General features: G+C 37.5%; 1 protein-coding gene across 1 annotated transcript; it reads right to left on the minus strand.

Annotated features, from left to right (window-relative positions):
* Nucleotides 1-54: 54 nt before the first annotated feature.
* On the minus strand, nt 55-16,996 carry LOC135779707 (STE20-like serine/threonine-protein kinase). The gene is made up of 17 exons (XM_065290526.2): nt 16,655-16,996; nt 14,146-14,310; nt 14,007-14,055; nt 13,631-13,780; nt 12,248-12,320; nt 10,770-10,964; nt 10,334-10,508; nt 7,524-9,446; nt 6,439-6,569; nt 6,244-6,367; nt 2,864-3,043; nt 2,633-2,762; nt 2,389-2,513; nt 2,105-2,290; nt 1,896-2,021; nt 843-956; nt 55-438 (listed from the first exon to the last, which is right to left on the minus strand). The coding sequence occupies exons 1-17, from the start codon at nt 16,802-16,804 to the stop codon at nt 322-324; spliced, it is 4,113 nt and encodes a 1,370-aa protein (XP_065146598.1). The 5' UTR covers nt 16,805-16,996; the 3' UTR covers nt 55-321.
* Between the last annotated feature and the right edge of the window lie 1,066 nt (nt 16,997-18,062).

The following is an 18,062-nucleotide window of genomic DNA, read 5'->3' on the forward strand; positions in this document are numbered from 1 at the left end:
AGATTAGATGGGTTTGTGGTGATGTAACTCTATTATAATACAGTTGCACACAAATCCACCAAAAACATGTTTATTTACAAATTTACTTTTGGGTTGTAAAGTACAATTACAAAAAAATTTAACAGGTTTTTAACACATTTACAGATAAACTTCTGAACATTGGAAGACAGAACACAGAATTCAATTTGAGTCTGAAAAACAAACTCAAAACCATACAGCTACCCAGTTAACCAGTTACAAGAACCCGAATGACAACTAGCCCCAATCTCATACAGTGTATAAAGACACTTGGGTTTAGGTTCAGTGTATTTCCGTTCTTCATCAGGAGAAGCTCAGGTTGTGGAAGAACTTTGGACGGCGACGCATTTCAGGCTCACTGCCTCTCCTCCGCACTCCCTCTTTTTCTCGACGCCTGCGAGCCAAGTCTTCTTCCAACACCTGCATACAACAGCAGTCATATATTTAATAGGGGTGTAATGATAATGCTTGCTATGCTTCTCAATGAATTATGGGGAAATCCAAAAGCCAGATGGCGCTCCCATGCAGAAAATCAATATGCACTGCAGAAGAAGTACCATTACACAGGCAGCTCCAGGAAATGTGTAAGCATATTTATATCGCTATTCTTCAAACATTTACAGGTACTTTCATGATAATAAAAAATATTTGAGGGTTGCTTTTTTCACATTTTCAATGTTATAAACAACTCATGAAATAGTTGTGCATAATATCGCCCTTGCGATTCAGAATCGATATCAGACAGGTACTATAGTGTGTATCGTGAAATATCGTTACACCCCTAGTATTTTAAACGTCCTACAAATTTAATTTTTATCCATCACCTCTTTCCTGCTAGCGAGTTTGTCTCTCCATTCATTCAGCTCCAGGGTGTGCTCGTCCTCTAGAGTTTTGATCTTCTTCTTCTCCATGTCTACAAGAACCTGAAGCTTCTCATTCTAATGCACAAAACACACAAAGTTATCTTTCATAAATGAGAACACTGCACTCTGTGCAATTCAGTATATTTGCACACGTTCACGTGTGATAATAAATATAATAATTATCCTGTCATGTATCTGTCTTTTATTATGTATTAGGTTAATTATGTCACTTCCTGTTGTAGTCCAATCCATGGTTATTGTAGTCTTTTCATGTTACCCCATAACCCACCCTACTGAGTCCTAAACTTCGTTTATGCCAGTTGTTTGTCAAGTTACTGTCAAAATTTTGCGACAAATTTTGTGACTTTTTTGGAGAACTGTGCTGCCAGTTGCATCATGCAAAGCATCTTTCTCCAGATAGGCTTTAAGCTACTTTCCATTGGTTCTCTTAAAGTAAAACACCGCCGTTTTTCAATATTGGACTATGTTCTTACCTCAACTTAGACAAATTAATACATATCCAACTTTTTTTCAATGCATGCACTCAATCTTTGTACAGCAAGTCATGAATGTCTTAGCATTTAGCCTAGCCCCAGTCATTCCTTAGGATCCAAACAGGGATGAATTTAGAAGCCACCAAACATTAATTTTGTGCCACCATACTTACTCGTGTAACTACTGATGTAACCGTCTTTAAATAGGGAAAACATGGAAATGTTTGGTGGCTTCTAAATTCATCCCTGTTTGGATCCTAAGGAATGAATGGGGCTAGGCTAAATGCTAACACTTTCACGACGCGCTGTACAAAGATTAAGTGCATGCATTGAAAAAAGATAGGTATGTATTAATTAGTCTAAGTTGAGGTAAGAACATAGTTTTTTTATTGAAAAACTGTGGTGTTTTCCTTTAACTTACTTCAGCGGATATATGTGATACATATATTTACATTTATATATTTGCATTTGTCAGACACTTTTGTCTTACATTGCATTACAAAATGTACAGAAGGTCTACCTGTAGCTGCTGTAGGTCAAAATTACTGGTATCACATTGTTCCTGTACAGCTTTTAGCTGGTTGTCATGAGTATCCTGTAGACTTTGCCTCTCCACCTTCTGTCTGGCCTCTTCTTCTGACAAAAACTGTAAGCGCCAAACCAGAAAGAAAAAGTTTTAAACACTAATCTACAGCCAATGCTTCCAGATGCTTTTCCTAAATCCCAGACCTGTGTGAGACGTTGTCTATGTTCAGGACCGCTTAGGCCTTCCTTCTTAAGTTCCACTTTGAACTGTTGCAAATGGGCCTTGGCCTCAGCCTTCTGGGCCTTCTGGAGGGAAGCCCTTTCCTGGGCCTGCAATGACTTCTGGTTTTCTAGAAGGATCTGCTGGAACCGAGATGCTCGCTCCTTTTCCTGTCACATAAGAGAACCGTAAATAAAAAAGGTCAGGATAAAATGCAAAAACATAGAAAGCAACGGGATGCTTTAATGGAGGTAACTAATGAAGAAACCTTGTTGTGTCTTTTGGTCAGCTGCTGTCTCTGGAGGGAGTACTGCTCCTTCACCTGCTGTTTGAATAGGTGGTACTTCTCCTGTAGATGGCGCTGCTCTAACTCCCAAATCACTGCTTCACGAGCTTAAAAGGGGACATTTTACAAGACTTTTTTAAGATGTCAAATAAATCTTTGGTGTCCCATATAAACACCATATAGATAATTTATTATAGCATGTTAAAATTGCAACTTTTTGACATACCTCGCTTAAGCTGTTGGGATTTGGCTGTAATCTCCCACTCCATTGACGCCACCTTCCTCTTATGCTCCTGTACGCCCTTTTGTAGAGCTTCATTCAGTTCCTGTTGCTGCTTCTGCAGGAATCTCTGCTCCTGAAACACTCACATTCATTGTATATTTCTCCCACGTTCATGACTATTTACACATGTTCAAATCTGATCCTGAATCTGTGTGTGAATGCATTGGTCCACACCTCTTTAGGGTCAGCTTTGAATGTACTGCTCTTTCGGCTCAGCTCTTTCTCTTGCTGGGCTTTGAGTCTCCGTGCGTCCTCCCTGAGTCGGGCTGTGTGTTCTGACTCCATTTGGCCGCTTTGCTGCAGGTACTGTTTCTCAAGCCTCTCAAGCTCGCCGTCATAATACTGCTTCTTACCCTGCAACCGGGCAGACATTCATAGTGTTTGTTAAGCAGTGATGGGTAAGTTACTCAAAAAATGGGAATTAATTACTATATCATGTAATTAGATTACTGTACAAATTACTCTCTCCAAAAATTATTAAATTACTTATTACTAATAACATTCTAAATCCTATTTAGTAAATGATACAAAAAAATTATACTTAAAAAGGCTCAAATTAATCATAGAACGGTACATAAATTATTCTGGTCACACTTTTGAAGCTTGAATTTTCACTATTAACTAACTATTACTTGATTTTGGCTCAATATAATTCCTGTTTATTAATACTTAGTAAAGTAGTTGTTAAGTTTATGTATTGGTAGGAATTGGGTAGGATTAAGGTTGTAAAGTAAGGTTTTGCAGAATAAGGCATTAATATTCACTTTTTAATATTAATAAACAGCCAGTAATAGTAATGCTAATAGCCAACCAGTTAAAGCAACACTATGTAGTTTCCATGTAAAAATGACTTACAGCTCCCCCATGTGGTTGAAAAGCGCAACAGTGCCTGGTATCAGACACTCTCCTGCAAGCAGGGGGAGGGGCGGGGCTGTGTTTCCTACCCTCCACCGCCACTTTCAGAGTGTGCTTGTAGCAGCTTGGAGGCTGCTCAGGTTGCAGCAACAGTACAATTTGTCCAGTTAAAAGTTGTTCTATCACTGAAATAATTTTAGAGACATTATTTAAAGGTAAAAAACCTACATAGTGTTGCTTTAATAGTGAGAATTGTAAACTACACTAGAGTGTTACCATTATTCTTATTAACTCACCAAAGTATTTAAAGTGAGAAGGATATATAAAAAGCATACATTTTAATGTTATACTTTAAATGTTGATGTTAAATCTACTATTGTATTATATATATATTTGATCTACAGTCCATACACAGTATTTGGTTCAATTACATCAAAAGTAACTGTAATTGAAATACTAAAAAAATAAGAGTAAGAGTAATCCCTTGCGTTTTCAAGGAAAAGTAATCAAATTACAATAACTAGTTACACCCAACACTGTTGTTAAGGCAAAACCATCAGGGTTTTGTCAGAAAAAATTGTCAAAATATGTACCCCAGTTGTCATCGTGGCTGTATCCTTACAAAAAGTACAGCTTTGCACCTAAAGAGTTCATATTAGTACCTCAGAGGTACATCCTGGTACCAAAGACTGCTTATTAGTACCTCCAAGATACATACTGGTATCAAATGTATACATATTTGTTCCTGATATTGGTACTTTTTTAAAGGGTACTGTCCCAGTTACAGCTGGGGTGCATAATATGATTATCTTTTTCCAACAGTGCACTAATTCTTAGTCTCATTGTACATGTGCCAATAACATAGCAGTGATTCTTGAGAATTTGGATAAAACAGGTTTAAATTTTGAAAAAAAAAGTTAGTTAAATTACAAAATCTGAAGGTATATCATTGTAGACCAAGGTCTTCTTCGGCTGTTCAGCAATTTACCGGTGCAACCTCCCCTGTTTGTATTTTTTTCATAAAATAGGCGTTTTTCCAGTTATTATTCATACAACGTTTACTTTAATCCTAAATAGAAAAAAGTAATGCTTTTTTTATTTAATAAACATTTTTTTGTATTAAAAGAGACTATAACTTTAATAACTCAACAGCACTGAAGAAACATATTGTAAGCATATTCATTTAAAACAAATAAACCTACGTCTGACGGTGGTGACACTAATCTGACGGTGGTGACATTGGCCTCATTATTCCAAAATGTATACCACTCAAGTCAATGGCTTCTTGCGTAAACTTTATGCAAATATTTGGTCCAAAAAATAACAATCCTGAGCACTGTGATGAACAAATATCAAATCATAACTTCCTAAAATACATAAAACCTGACAGAAAAGACAGAAAACCTGACGGTGGTGACAAAAACCTACTCTTTCACATGAAATAGATGAGTTGTTCACATTAGCCATCTTGTTTCCCCTCTGTTGCTAGCTACTTCAGACCTCTTCTTAAAAATGATACATTTATTTCATAATCTAATCTAATATTTTTTTGACAAAGATGATGGTGTTGACATGTTATGGTTGTCACAGTAGCAGTGTCCAAAAATATGAACAAGTTTAAGAGAAAAGAGCAAACATACAGGAGCTTGAGTGATCTTAAAGCATGCAGTAGAGCTGAAGGTTTGAAAATGGGGTCCTCAGGAATGCAGTTGACCCTGTAGTTGACTGATTTTATTGCTTTTTATAAATATCTGACTGTGGTGACGAATATGTGGGACACATTTTGAGCAATCACAAAATAATAGTAAATATTGTTCAAAACTCATTGTTTGTAGTTTTTAATACATATTACAATGTACCCTTTCATGTGGTAAATATATTATTCAATTCAATTATTACTTTTGACATTTTTAATAAAGTTAAAATGATTATCTCTTAACAGAGGACTGGTGATTTTGTAGGCAATGGGCCAGCATACAATCATTAAATTAATAAAAATAAACCTATAAAAGAAATTTACATATGTGCAAAGGACCCCCTGATTATAACATTGATTCTTTTTCTTCATGAAAATGTTATTAATTTCCAACAGAATTAGCACTTTTCTTAGTGGGACATGTTTTTGCCAAAGTTTCAAGAATCAGTGCTAGTGATATCTTAAAAGTGTGTGGCTTATTGGAGAGAGATTTGGGGGTAGACTCAATATGGGCCTGTAGGTAACCTAGAAATCTCCATAGCAACTCCATAACAATGCAATAACACCCCCCCCCCCCCCAAACTTTACAGATGCACCATGTCCTGGAAACCACCTACAACACCATACTGGCAATGACTCACTTTATATTCAGAAAATTAGCAAATCTAGCTTTGAAGATTCGAAAAAACATTGCGAAAGCAACATTGATCTTATTTCGAAAGCAAGATTCGAAACCAACATTGATCTTATTTACTTGCTTAAAAATGTCTGTTATTGTCTTATTTTGTATGAAAATAGAAACATATAACACTACATGGGACCCTGTCTGTGAAATCCAGGCTCAAGGTTAATAATAAGATTATGAGATTTGTTCTTGTATATGATTTATAGTAAAACACAAAAACTAACTTTAGCTGGTATTCGGTCGCATGTGTCCTTTTAGCATGTCTTAAACTACAAACCGACATCACAGGTGTCTGGTACACGTGGCATTATGACATACCGTCATCTCTTGCTCGATGTGGCGAAACATCTGTTCCCTCTGCTGCTGTAGTTTCTGCTCCAGCTGTGCATGCTCTCTCTGCTCCTCGCGCTGCAAGAGCTTCAATGCACGCAATTCCTGCCGTCTGCAAACACAAAAAAAATCTGATTTACTTTATCCTTAAGTCCAGTGTAATATTTAAAGACCGTTTGTTACCTGTTGTAGCGCATTTGTTGTTCCTCCCTGTCTTTCTCACTGAGCACTTTGGAGGTGGTGATGCTGACCTCACGACCATCCACCATAAATTTCCTGGTCTTCTTTACTGTTCGCCTGCTTGGTTGTGATTCCTGAGTTGAGATTAAAAGTTTACTCATTGTGACCATGCCAGTGAAAACTTATTTTTTGTGACTTACTGTTTTCTACATAAAATCATCCAACATAACGTAAAGAACATACTGTGATAAATATAACCTTGATATCTTTAAACGGCACAAATTATGCAAACGGTTTGGACATAAACTCGTGTTGGCAGTGTGTGAACACAACCACCCTACAAATAAAAAAAATCCAATTTTCTTTATAATCCCAATTAAACCAAAGCAGTCTCATTAAGCATGCTGTTTTGATTATTTTGTTTATGTGACATCACAAAAACAAAGCCCCGTCTACGGCCACTGACTGACCAACGCTGTCTTACGAAAATTCATACATATTTTACGAGTTGGCTAAGTTGTATTAATTCATACGACCACATTTGTACGTTGACCCCTGTGACGTTGGGGTTAGGGGCGGGGTTTTGTTGCTTTTTTCATGAGGATCGTGCATCTTGTACAATTAACTTCGTATGAATTCATACGAATTAGCCAACTCGTAAAATATGTACGAATTCTCGTGGGATCAGACTGGACTGACTGGTTAATTTTACACAAAGCGTTTTTAAATGTGTTTGTTAGCACATTGTAGTGCTAATGCACCAAAAGATATTATTGTATTCACAGGAATCAGATCTAGTTTAACTTTTGCATTTAAAGGTACAGACACGAAAATAGGGGCATTTTGGACATGTTTTAACAAATGATCAGTGTGGTATTTTGAACTGAAACTTCACAGACACATTCTAGGCACACCTGAGACTTATAATACATCTTGTAAAAATGGGCATAATATGTGTCGTTTAATATTGACTGAGTGAGGCCATGTCAAAGATTGAAATCAATAAATGAAATCAAACTTTGATGGTCCTCATAGATTATGAGACCGTAACCTGAATTGCTAGGGTCACTTTTTTGTTACAAACTCACCACTTCAAAGCCTGGAGACAGTGGCTGTTCTGTACTTGGAGAAAGAGGTGCAATTGTGTCTTCATCAGATTCCTTAGGTGTGTTTCCATTAGACCCCACATGTACTGGTTTGAAATCTTGATCTTTTAAGCCATTTGCAAGACTGTTTTCCTCAGTTTGATTTTCTTTAGTTTTATCATCCTCTTCAAGAACGAACATCACTTGCTTTTTTGGCTTTGGTACAATGATTTCTGTTGTGCCATCCCTTTGACACTTTGATTGCTCTTCTTTTATGTCCTGTATACGTTCAGTATCATTACTTTGAAGCGTTTGTTCATCTTTCACAGAATCTTCTTTTTCAATTGAACAGTGATTTGGTTTACTGATGTGTTTTGATACCTCATCACTGACAGTTTCTCCTTCAATACCACTCATTTCCTCCTCAATACTGGTCTCCTCTGTATTTTGTTGTTCTAACTTGTGTAAAATAATGCTATTTGTCTCATTTATCTCATTTTGAGTGGTTGTTTCCATTTCTGATTGTCTTACGTTCTCGCTGTTTTCAATTTTGAGATCCTCGTGATCAACCTCATCTTCTTTGGTGGTTAAATCTTCTTCTTCAATTGTCACTGCATCCATTTCTCCCTTAAGATCTCTGACTTCCTCTTCTACTACTACTTTTTCTTCTTCTTCTTCTTCTTCTTCTTCTTCTTCTTCTTCTTCTTCTTCTCCGTCTTCACATACCTGTTTTTCATTATTTTCATTTTGTGAGTCCACATCTTCACGTCCTTCCTCCAGTGTATTGGTCAAATCCTCATTTTCTACCTCAATGATATTTTGCTCTTCTGCGGTGCTTGGCTGCTCCTCTTCCTCTGTTGCTGTGTTAGTTTCTGCATAAAGTTCCTCGCAACTTTCCATTTTAATTTCATTGAGCGATCCACCATCTGTTTCCAGTTCTGCTGGTTCTTCCACCTCAGGTTTTTCTTCCTCAACTGTGATTGTTTCCTCATCAGGCTCATTTTGTGATGGTTCGTTTGTCTGTTGACTTACCTCAACATCAATTACTTCAAGCTTTAAGTTTTCTGGTGGTATCTCGACAGCTGAGCATTCGTTCGTGTCTACTATAAAAGGGGAAGTGTACGTATTCAAAGGACTGGCCAAATCAAGGTATTGATTTTTTGAATTTTTTTCACATTTGTCCTTTTTATTAAACATTAATGTTTCCAAACTAAGTGCTGTAACCAGTGTGCTCTGTGGATGTGTTGCTTTAGGAAGTGCGTCTGTGTCATGAATAGAAGTTTGGAGGGACTTCCAAAACATTTGTTTAGAGTCGTCAAACTTCACTTTACTATTTTTGTCCGTATCATGGTCAGTGTCCTCCTTGGTAAGATCTAGTGTTTCCTTGTCAGATAAATCTGCTTGTGTGCTTATGTGGTTATGTGAATTTTTGGATTCCTCAATGTCAGTTTCTTCTTTAGCTTCTTCGTCTTTGGTGTCGGCAGATTCATTAATTTTACCATCAACTACGTCAAACGTTTGTTCCTCGGGTTTGTCAGTGCTGTCATTGTTTTCTCCCTCTACAACAAGAGAAGGTTTTTCTTCAGTTTCCATTGCGCTGGAATCTTTATTTCCCTTTAAAGGTGAATTTTCACCCCAGAATCCAGATTTGCGACGGGAGAGAAATGAAAGCAGATTTCCAGGGACGGAGAGGCGTCTTGACCTCTTCTGCGCTTTATCTGTGACCTGGGACGCCCGGCGGGTCACTTTAACCTCAGGCTCTGAATTGGTGGGAGATTGAGGAACAGCATCTGGAACAGAAGCCCTCCGAGGAACTTCAGGTTCTTGAGCTACTTGTTCTTCAGCTGCTTCTGGTTCTTCTGCTTGTGTTTGATCAGATACTGCGGCGATTGTTTCATTCACAGAACACTGGAGGTCCAACAAAGACTGCAAAAGAAAGACAAGGAAATTAAACCACATGAATTTTTCAGGCTGGTTTTTGCTTTCAGTACTAGATATTTCGGGTAAAGCTGTTAAACTAAACAAAGAGGTCTGGATAAGATCCACATTTTAAAGGGATAGTTCGGCCAAAAATGATATTAAACCCATGATTTACTCACCCCCAAGCTGTCCGAGTTGCATATGTCCATCGTTTTTCAGACAAACACATTTTCGGATATTTTAGAAAATGTTTTAGATCTTTCAGTTGATTAAATGTAATGTGACGGGGTCCACGACCTTCAAGTCCAAAAAAAGTGCGTCCATCCTTCACAAAATAAATCCAAACGGCTCCAGGATGATAAACAAAGGTCTTCTGAGGGTAATCCGTGTTTTAGTTAATAAAGTTTTAAATATGGATATTTTTACAACAACACTGCGCGGATACCATCAGAAGACCTTTGTTTATCATCCTGGAGCCGTTTGGAATTATTTTGTGAAGGATGGACGCACTTTTTTTGGACTTGAAGGTCGCGGACCCCGTAACATTACATTTAATCAACTGAAAGATCTAAAACATTTTCTTAAATATCCGAAAATGTGTTTGTCTGAAAAACGATGGACATATGCAACTCGGACAGCTTGGGGGTGAGTAAATCATGGGTTTAATATCATTTTTGGCCGAACTATCCCTTTAATGCATTTGGCGGACCAGTTTATCCAAATCAACTCAAAGTATACATTTTAGCATTATGTATTTTCTCAAGGAATCAAACCCATGACTGTTGCGTTGCTAAAGCAATGTCCTACAAGAAGAGCTACAAGAACATCTAGATGTTTTCTAGATGTTTCCTGATTGGAAGATTTGGTTTTATTTGACACTGGTGTGCATTTACCTCAGCTTCAATGACCTCAGTGACCTCTGCTTTGGCTTCAGCGATGAGTTCTTTCAGAGCTCGCCCATCACGACCCGCGTAAGCGAAAGGGTGAGCCAGCAGCTGTTGGGCTCCCCAGCGTGCCTCAGGGTTCTTTTGCAGTGTCCTTCTCAGAAAGTCTTGGAAATGGGCTGACCTGGTAAAATATATTAAACCATGGGGCTAATAAATTCTTTATTCTGATTGGTTGAGAAATATTTCACAGGTATGCATTGTTTTTAGATAAAATGTCTTAAAATAACCAACAGAGCAATGTTTATGGTAACCGTAGTATAAGTGGAATAGTTGACTCCATGGGTGTGCATTATTTTCGAATAAATCAACAGCCCGTCGTCAAAAATTCCTTGCAAAAGAAGATTTGCTTCTTGAGAGAGCACATGAAGAAGTGCACACCCACCAGCGGCGAGGATGGGAGAGCGTGGGTGGTGGAGATTTGGTGATCTTCAGTAGGACCCTCATGGGGTTGAGAGAATGATGAGGGGGCTCCATCTCAGCAGCCTCGATCAGAGTGATGCCCAGTGACCAGATATCCGCTTTACAGCTGTATTGATTGTCCTTCGATGTTTCGCACATGATAACCTCTGGTGCCATCCTTGAAAGACAAAAACGTAAGGAAAGTGCTGAGACAAAGCAAGCACTGTCTCATTGTGCTACTGTGGTGATGAGAAACCTGAATGGTAATAGAGTTACCATTAAATGTTTGTACTTTTTTAGCTATACACATGTTGATAGTTTAACTGACTTTAACGTTTGCTTTGCAGTGAGAGTAGTCAACTTTAAAGAGAAAACTGACCATAGACCAGAACAGACGGTTTGCACTAATGTTGTGGAAAATACTTGTACTGTGTTATAAGCATTCAAACACATTTCAGAAGGCTGCGACGTGCGAAAGTGTGTGAAAGCAAGCTTGCGTTTCCATTGACTATTTCAGACCCCTGACACGCTTCTAAAAATAAAGGTTACTAAATGGTTCTTTCTCTGGCTGTATGGTAACAGAAAGAATTGTCAAGATCCACAGAATCTTTCTACTAAAGACTATTTGTAATTGTTACAAGGCTCGTTAGAATGCTTGATTCTGATTGGCCAGTCATGACGGATGCTGCAAATCATTTTAACAGGTACAGGTACTTAAATATAAGCATGTCTTTTAATAACATATATGACATTATATTTACAAATGGGTAAACTAAATTTTTAAACGTCTTGCGGAAGATGTATAAAATGCTGCATTTGTTAAAAATTATCCCTTACTTAGAAAAGGTTATCTACGGAGCCCCTGAGGGGACATGGAGCAAAAATTAAATAAAGTTTAGTTTTGCATGCGCACGTGCGGGATAGTTTCACGTGCGCACGCAAAAGTTTCATGTGAGCACTCAAAACTAAACTTTAAAAAATTCTGTACATGAAGGTTTCGCGTAAGCACATAAACGTTTTACATGAGCACATGAAACTAAACTTTAGATTTTTTTACTCCAAGTTTAGTTTTGCGCGTGCACGTGAAACTATCGCGTGCTCACGTGAAACTGAAACTTTTGCTTTCACGTGCGCATGCGAAAGTTTCATGTGAGCACGCAAAACTAAATGTAAAAAAAATTCTGAACATGAAGTTTTCGCGTGAGAACATGAATGTTTTACGTGAGCACATGAAACTAAACGTTAGATTTTTTTACTCCAATGTCATCTTAAGAGCTCGGTATTACACAGACTAGAAAAGATAAATAAATTATTATTTTAAGAAACTGACTGAAAGGTTCTTAGGAAACCAAAAATCATTTTCTTGTGGCATCACTGAACCCTTTATAGCTTATTTTTTTTTATTAATGTAGACTATGATGGCGACAAGCATTTCAACATTTTTAAGGGTGTAAGCTTTACCAGTATGGTGTTCCGATAAAAGTTGACCGTTTTTGAAGAGTATTTTCATTTTTTGCAGACACACCAAAGTCAGCTGTGAGAGAGAGAGAAAGTACAAATGTAAGATAGAGAACATATGTAGACTATACAGTATTTATTGAAATGCAGCCATACTGGCCAGCATGTTTTTTATTATAAGGGCAAAACATACAAAATTTGATTAAATTGTCATGAATCACAGAGAATGGGACCCAAGTGCAAGTAAGGGTTTATTTTAAAACAGGAAAGCAAAGGCCCACGTGGGGGAAACAGGCATGACAAAAACAGATAACAATAATAGACAAGACTATGACACACTATCACAAAACTGACTTGACTATGGCTACTTTCTTCAACAATGCAACAAACCAAACATACAAACGATATAAAACGATTCAGCACAGGCCAAGACACACTGAGGCCCTAAATAGGGAAAACTAAAGAACATAACAAGAGAAAGGTCAGGTGAGGGGAGTTAACCAACGATGAATAATTAACAAGGAAACAAGGGGGCGGGGCAGATACAAGACACAGCAGCAAAAATTATTATTTAAATAATAATAACAAAAATAATAATAATAGTAGTAATAATGTAAAAAAGTAGGCCAGCATGTTTAAAACTTAATAGGGCGGTTTCTCGAACAGGGTTTAGATTAATCCTGGATCCAAGACTAGGTTTAGTTATTTAAGGACATTTAAGTAGTTTTTATACATATTTTTTCAAAAAACAACTGATGTGCATTTTGAGACAAAACAATGGTACTGATATATGTTAAAATATGCAAGGTGTTTTGAAATTAAGGCAACTCAATCATGCATTTTAGTATGGGACTAGGATAAGCCCGTGTCCAGATAGGTTTATCATAGTCCCATACTAAATGTTTGAGCTGCCTTAATTCAAAAACACCTCGCATTGACATATCTTAACATATATCAGTGCTGCTGTTTCGTCTCAAGATGCACACCTCTTATTTTTTGCTTGTAAAAACTACTTAAATGTCCTAAAATAATTTAGGCCTTAATCTAACCCTGTCCAGGAAATTGCCCCTGAACGAATTATGTGACACTTTTGTATATAAAGTAAAGCCAGTTGCACTGTCAACAGAAATTGCACAAACACGTATTATTTATAACCCAGCGTTGGTTCAAAAGGGACGAACACAGCCCGTTCGGTTGTAATTTAACATATGCTTGTTAAATATGGTCGTTTTAACACATTGCTGAGTCAAATATAAACATTTCCTTGGTCAATCGAACCCACAGGTGCGTGCGTCTCTTTTCGACCCAACGCTGGGTTGAAAATAACTCTGCATTTTTTTAAGAGTGTATATAGTGTCCCATAAGAGCAGCATATAAAGTATGTACCAAGTTTGACCTGTCCCTCCATTGTGAGCAGAATGTTGCCAGCCTTCAGATCTCTGTGAATAATGTGATGCTGATGTAGGTAAGACAGGGCCTGCAGACTCTGACAGCACACCTCACTGATCTGCTGCTCTGAAAGACCTCGCTCCAGTTCTGCAACACATACAGTAAATATGAAGCATTATAACACATGATAAAGGTGCGAAAACAGTTCTTCACAGCGAAAACAAGTTTGGTTCCCCAAAGGAATCATTTATTTCTTATCTTTCGTCTCACTTTGTGCAACAAAAACAAATCTTCTGTAAACGTTAAAAGGTTCTAAAAAGCCATATAGCCTGACAAAGAATCCTTTATATTTAAGAATATAAGCCACACCCACCCAACATGATGTCATCAAGGGCTCCTCCAGGGCAGTACTCAATAATGATCTGAAATTAGGAGACGTACAGAAATTCAGCTCAATACTCTTACAAATAAACATTTGAGGGGTTAAACTCCATTAAGGTGAGATGGCTCACCCACAGCCAGCCCTCGAAGTAGACGGCTTCCAGCAAAGAGATGATGTTGCCATGACGACAGGCCGCTAAGATGTCTATCTCAGTTATGTAGTCATCGAGCTGCTCCTCACCGCGAACTTCGATCACTTTAGCAGCACCCACGACCCCCGTCGTCTGATTATGAGCCTGGGTTCATTAAATATAACATAGCTTTTGTCATATTTAATCATGTTAATAGAATGATACAAAAGTTGGGAAATTTAAAAGATTTTTACTATGCACAAGTTGTTTATCTTAAAAATAAGATAAAAGGGCATAGGTTTGATTCACTGGAAACACACATGCTGATTAAACATGTATACCTTGAATGTGGAAGTTACTTTTGATAAAATGTGTGGATGGAAATTTTCATCAAAATATGTTAATGTAGCCTACTTGACAAGTGTTCTGCGTTGATGTATTTCATTGGAAACAGGAAGTGTGTCAATCGTATCAAAGGGCTTGTGCCTTTTTTGTTTAGTTACATAAAAGCAATGTGATGTTAAACTACACTGTTAGAAAAATGGTCCAGGGGGCAGAACCCTTAAAAAGGTCCAAATATCAACAATTTAGGCATAGATATGCATAGATTGTGTATCAATATGTACCACTGAGGTACTACTATACACTCTTTGGTACAAAGCTATACTTTTTTTAAAAGGGTACTGCCCCAGTGACAGTTAGGGAACTCTTTTTGACAATTTTTCTCTGTTAGTGTACTTGCTAGTTGGTTGCAGGTAATATTAAAGGGGATATTTCATAACACTTTTTAACAATGTAAAATAAATATTTGGTGTCCCCAGGGTATGTATGTGAAGATTTAGCTCAAATTATCATATAGATAATTTATTATAGCATGTAAAAAATTGCCACTTAGGTTTTTGGGTGTGTCCTTTAAAATGCAAATGAGCTGATCTCTGCACTAAATGGCAGTACAGTGGTTGAATAGTGCAGATTAAGGGGCAGTATTATCCCCTTCTGACATCACAAGGGGAGCCAAATTTCAATGTCCTATTGTTTCACATGCTTGCAGAGAATGGCTTACCAAAACTAAGTTACCCGGTTGTTCTTCTTCACATTTTCTAGGTTGATAGAATCACTGGGGACCCAATCATAGCACTAAACATAGAAAAAATCCAATTTTCATGAAGGGGTGTCAGACTGGGGGTAAAACCAGGCCACGAAGGAAAAGAGGGCCCTTGAAAAGTCTGGAACATATTTTGGGGTTGGGGCATGGGGGCCCATCAGGACTAGGGTAGGGCCCAAGGTCTTGTGCAACGCCCCTGTTTTCATGATATGTCCCCTTAAGGGAGGGATGTTTTAATTTTAGAGAGCATTTGATAAAATAAAAATCTGTGCAGGAGGAATCAATCATTTTGTACATTTCCTAAAGAGAAAAACTAGACCATTTAAATGCATATCTGCTAAAGGATTTCTGTGATTTCTGTGCTCAGTAAGGTATGACTGATTTTCAGAGAGGGATCGAGTAAACAAGAGCTTGATGTGTAAGCTTGAAAATCGCTTACAGGAAGCCATGTTTCAATTTTGCTTTAACAGGAAGTTGCCAAACCACAGCATAGCCCTAAACTCAAATAATCTGTCACCTTGGAAACCTATATCAGCGTTGTTCATACATATGCCTGTTATACTGTCTTAAATCAACTGTACTACTTCATATAAGACCAAGTAATGGCATCAGTAATATTGTGATTATATTAAAAACCTAAACTACAACATCTTGCAATCCACACACAAACATTCATGGTTTCACAGACGGCAGACAAGCACAGGTTGAAAAACCACCATCCATCAAAATATCAAAAATCTCTCCATATTTTATATTTAAATGAAATTAAAACAATGAAGTAATAAAACTTAACCTGTATAAATAACCTGTATGTTACAAACCTGTATTACAAAGGCAGATATTTGCAGAAAACAGGAGCGCCACTGACTTTCATAGTAGGAAAGAAAAATACTATGGACATGTGTTCTAAAACAATTTTGTCACAAACATTGTTTAAAATATCTACGTTCGTGTTCAGCAAAACAAAGAAATATATACAAATTTCTAACAACTTGAGGGTAAGCGATGACAGAAGGTTAATTTATAGGTGAACTTTCCCTTTAATTCAAGGTATTTTCTTTGAGTAGCCTATTAAAAGGCCTGTGTTTGGATAAAGAAATTATTATAATGTAACAGCACTGTTTATTTTGACAGCTAGTATGAGCATAGAGAAGAAATAATGGTAGTCTATGCAAAAATATTTTCATTTATATTTAAATTCTCGTTTTAAATCGGCTTGTTCGTCTCAAACCCAAGTTTTAGTGGTAGGGATTTCCTTAAAGATGAGGTCAAATCATATCAGTACAGAAGTCCCAAAAACGTGCAATCATTTTTATGTACCTCAAATCTATAATTTATATAATTCAATAACAATTAAACATGACTGACTAATATAACAATGGATGCTGTTTAATGATCTCTGACCTTATACACCTTCCCAAAAGCTCCATCTCCCAGTTCTCCCAGAGTGTCCCACGTCTGATTTGGATCCACATCCCTCTTTAGGTTTTCGTAGTGCCTGATCCGCTTTTTCTCCACACCCAGCCGAAAGATTCGCATCAGGAGGGAGGTCATCTCTCCCTCCACCTAAATTCACCCCTCCCTCTTAAAAAACCCAGTTCCTCTAAAGTTCCCAATGCCTCTTTCAAAGTGGAAGGAAACAAAAAATGCCAAAATCGTCGAATAACAACTGCAAGTTTGAGTCTGTGTTGGGAAAGATGCTTTTGATTGTCACATCTCTCCTCTGTGTGCACCTCAAAGTGCGACAGGAAGCTGCAAGTAGCGACCACATCCTTCAAAAATATGGGCCACAATAATGTGTAGGATGTGCGTTACGTCTGTAAGAAAAGTGCACCAGGCCTCCTACTGTATTGTAATGTTTTTATTACGGTAAGGGCAGCCAGTCATAATGTAACTGTGGGGAAACACAGATGCTTGATGTTCTTTATGTTGTGTTCAATCTTTTTTGCATTGTATGTAAATTTGCTACTAGTCGGTGTGTAGTGTATGCTGTACAGTGTTTACTGATATTTTAAGAATGAATTGAGTAATGTTCTTTTTTAACCACTAGATGTCACTTTAGTACCACATTCACTGAGACAGTTTCACTGAGAGATAAATCATCATAAAACCTAACTCGGCGTTCCCCCTCTTGAGTCGTGTGCGGTGCCCCTTTGTGCCATTCATGCCCCCTCAAAGAAATTGATGACATATAAAACATTCTAAAACATAACATTTGAATTAAACAAAATATATCAAATTATACAATGTAGTATGTATGATAAATTAATATATTTTATAAAATGTAATAAAACTGGGCCACCCCTGGCACAAAGCCCGTCAAGTTTGAGAACCACTGGCCTACAGGATCCATACATAGGAATGGACTAAAAATTATCCATATGCGATTGATATATGAAGTAATATATGAAGTAATTTAGTTCCCTTCGAGTTCACACAAGTGTCATGAGTTCGACTTCCTGCGGCGCGACAAGAATCGACGGACGGATGACGTCAAAGTACCGTGAGAGCGATTCGCGAAATCATACGGAGGAGTTACTTTTAAATCGCTCTCGCGGCACTTTGACGTCTTCCGGCTGTCGGTTATTGAGACGCCGCATGAAGCTTAGTTATACTAAAAAAATGCTAGGTTATTTTTAAACTATGGTTGGGTAGAGAGGGAACAAACCCAACAGTTTTGTTAAATCAAGCTTGAAAATATCAATATTTGACCCAACCATGGGTTGAAAAAAAAATAGCAAAAACAGCGTGTAAAACAACCTACAGATTAATTTATAACCCAACGGTTGAGTTTATCAATTTTTGACCCACC

This window comes from Paramisgurnus dabryanus, chromosome 10 (genome assembly GCF_030506205.2).
Source record: "Paramisgurnus dabryanus chromosome 10, PD_genome_1.1, whole genome shotgun sequence".
NCBI lineage: Eukaryota > Metazoa > Chordata > Actinopteri > Cypriniformes > Cobitidae > Paramisgurnus > Paramisgurnus dabryanus.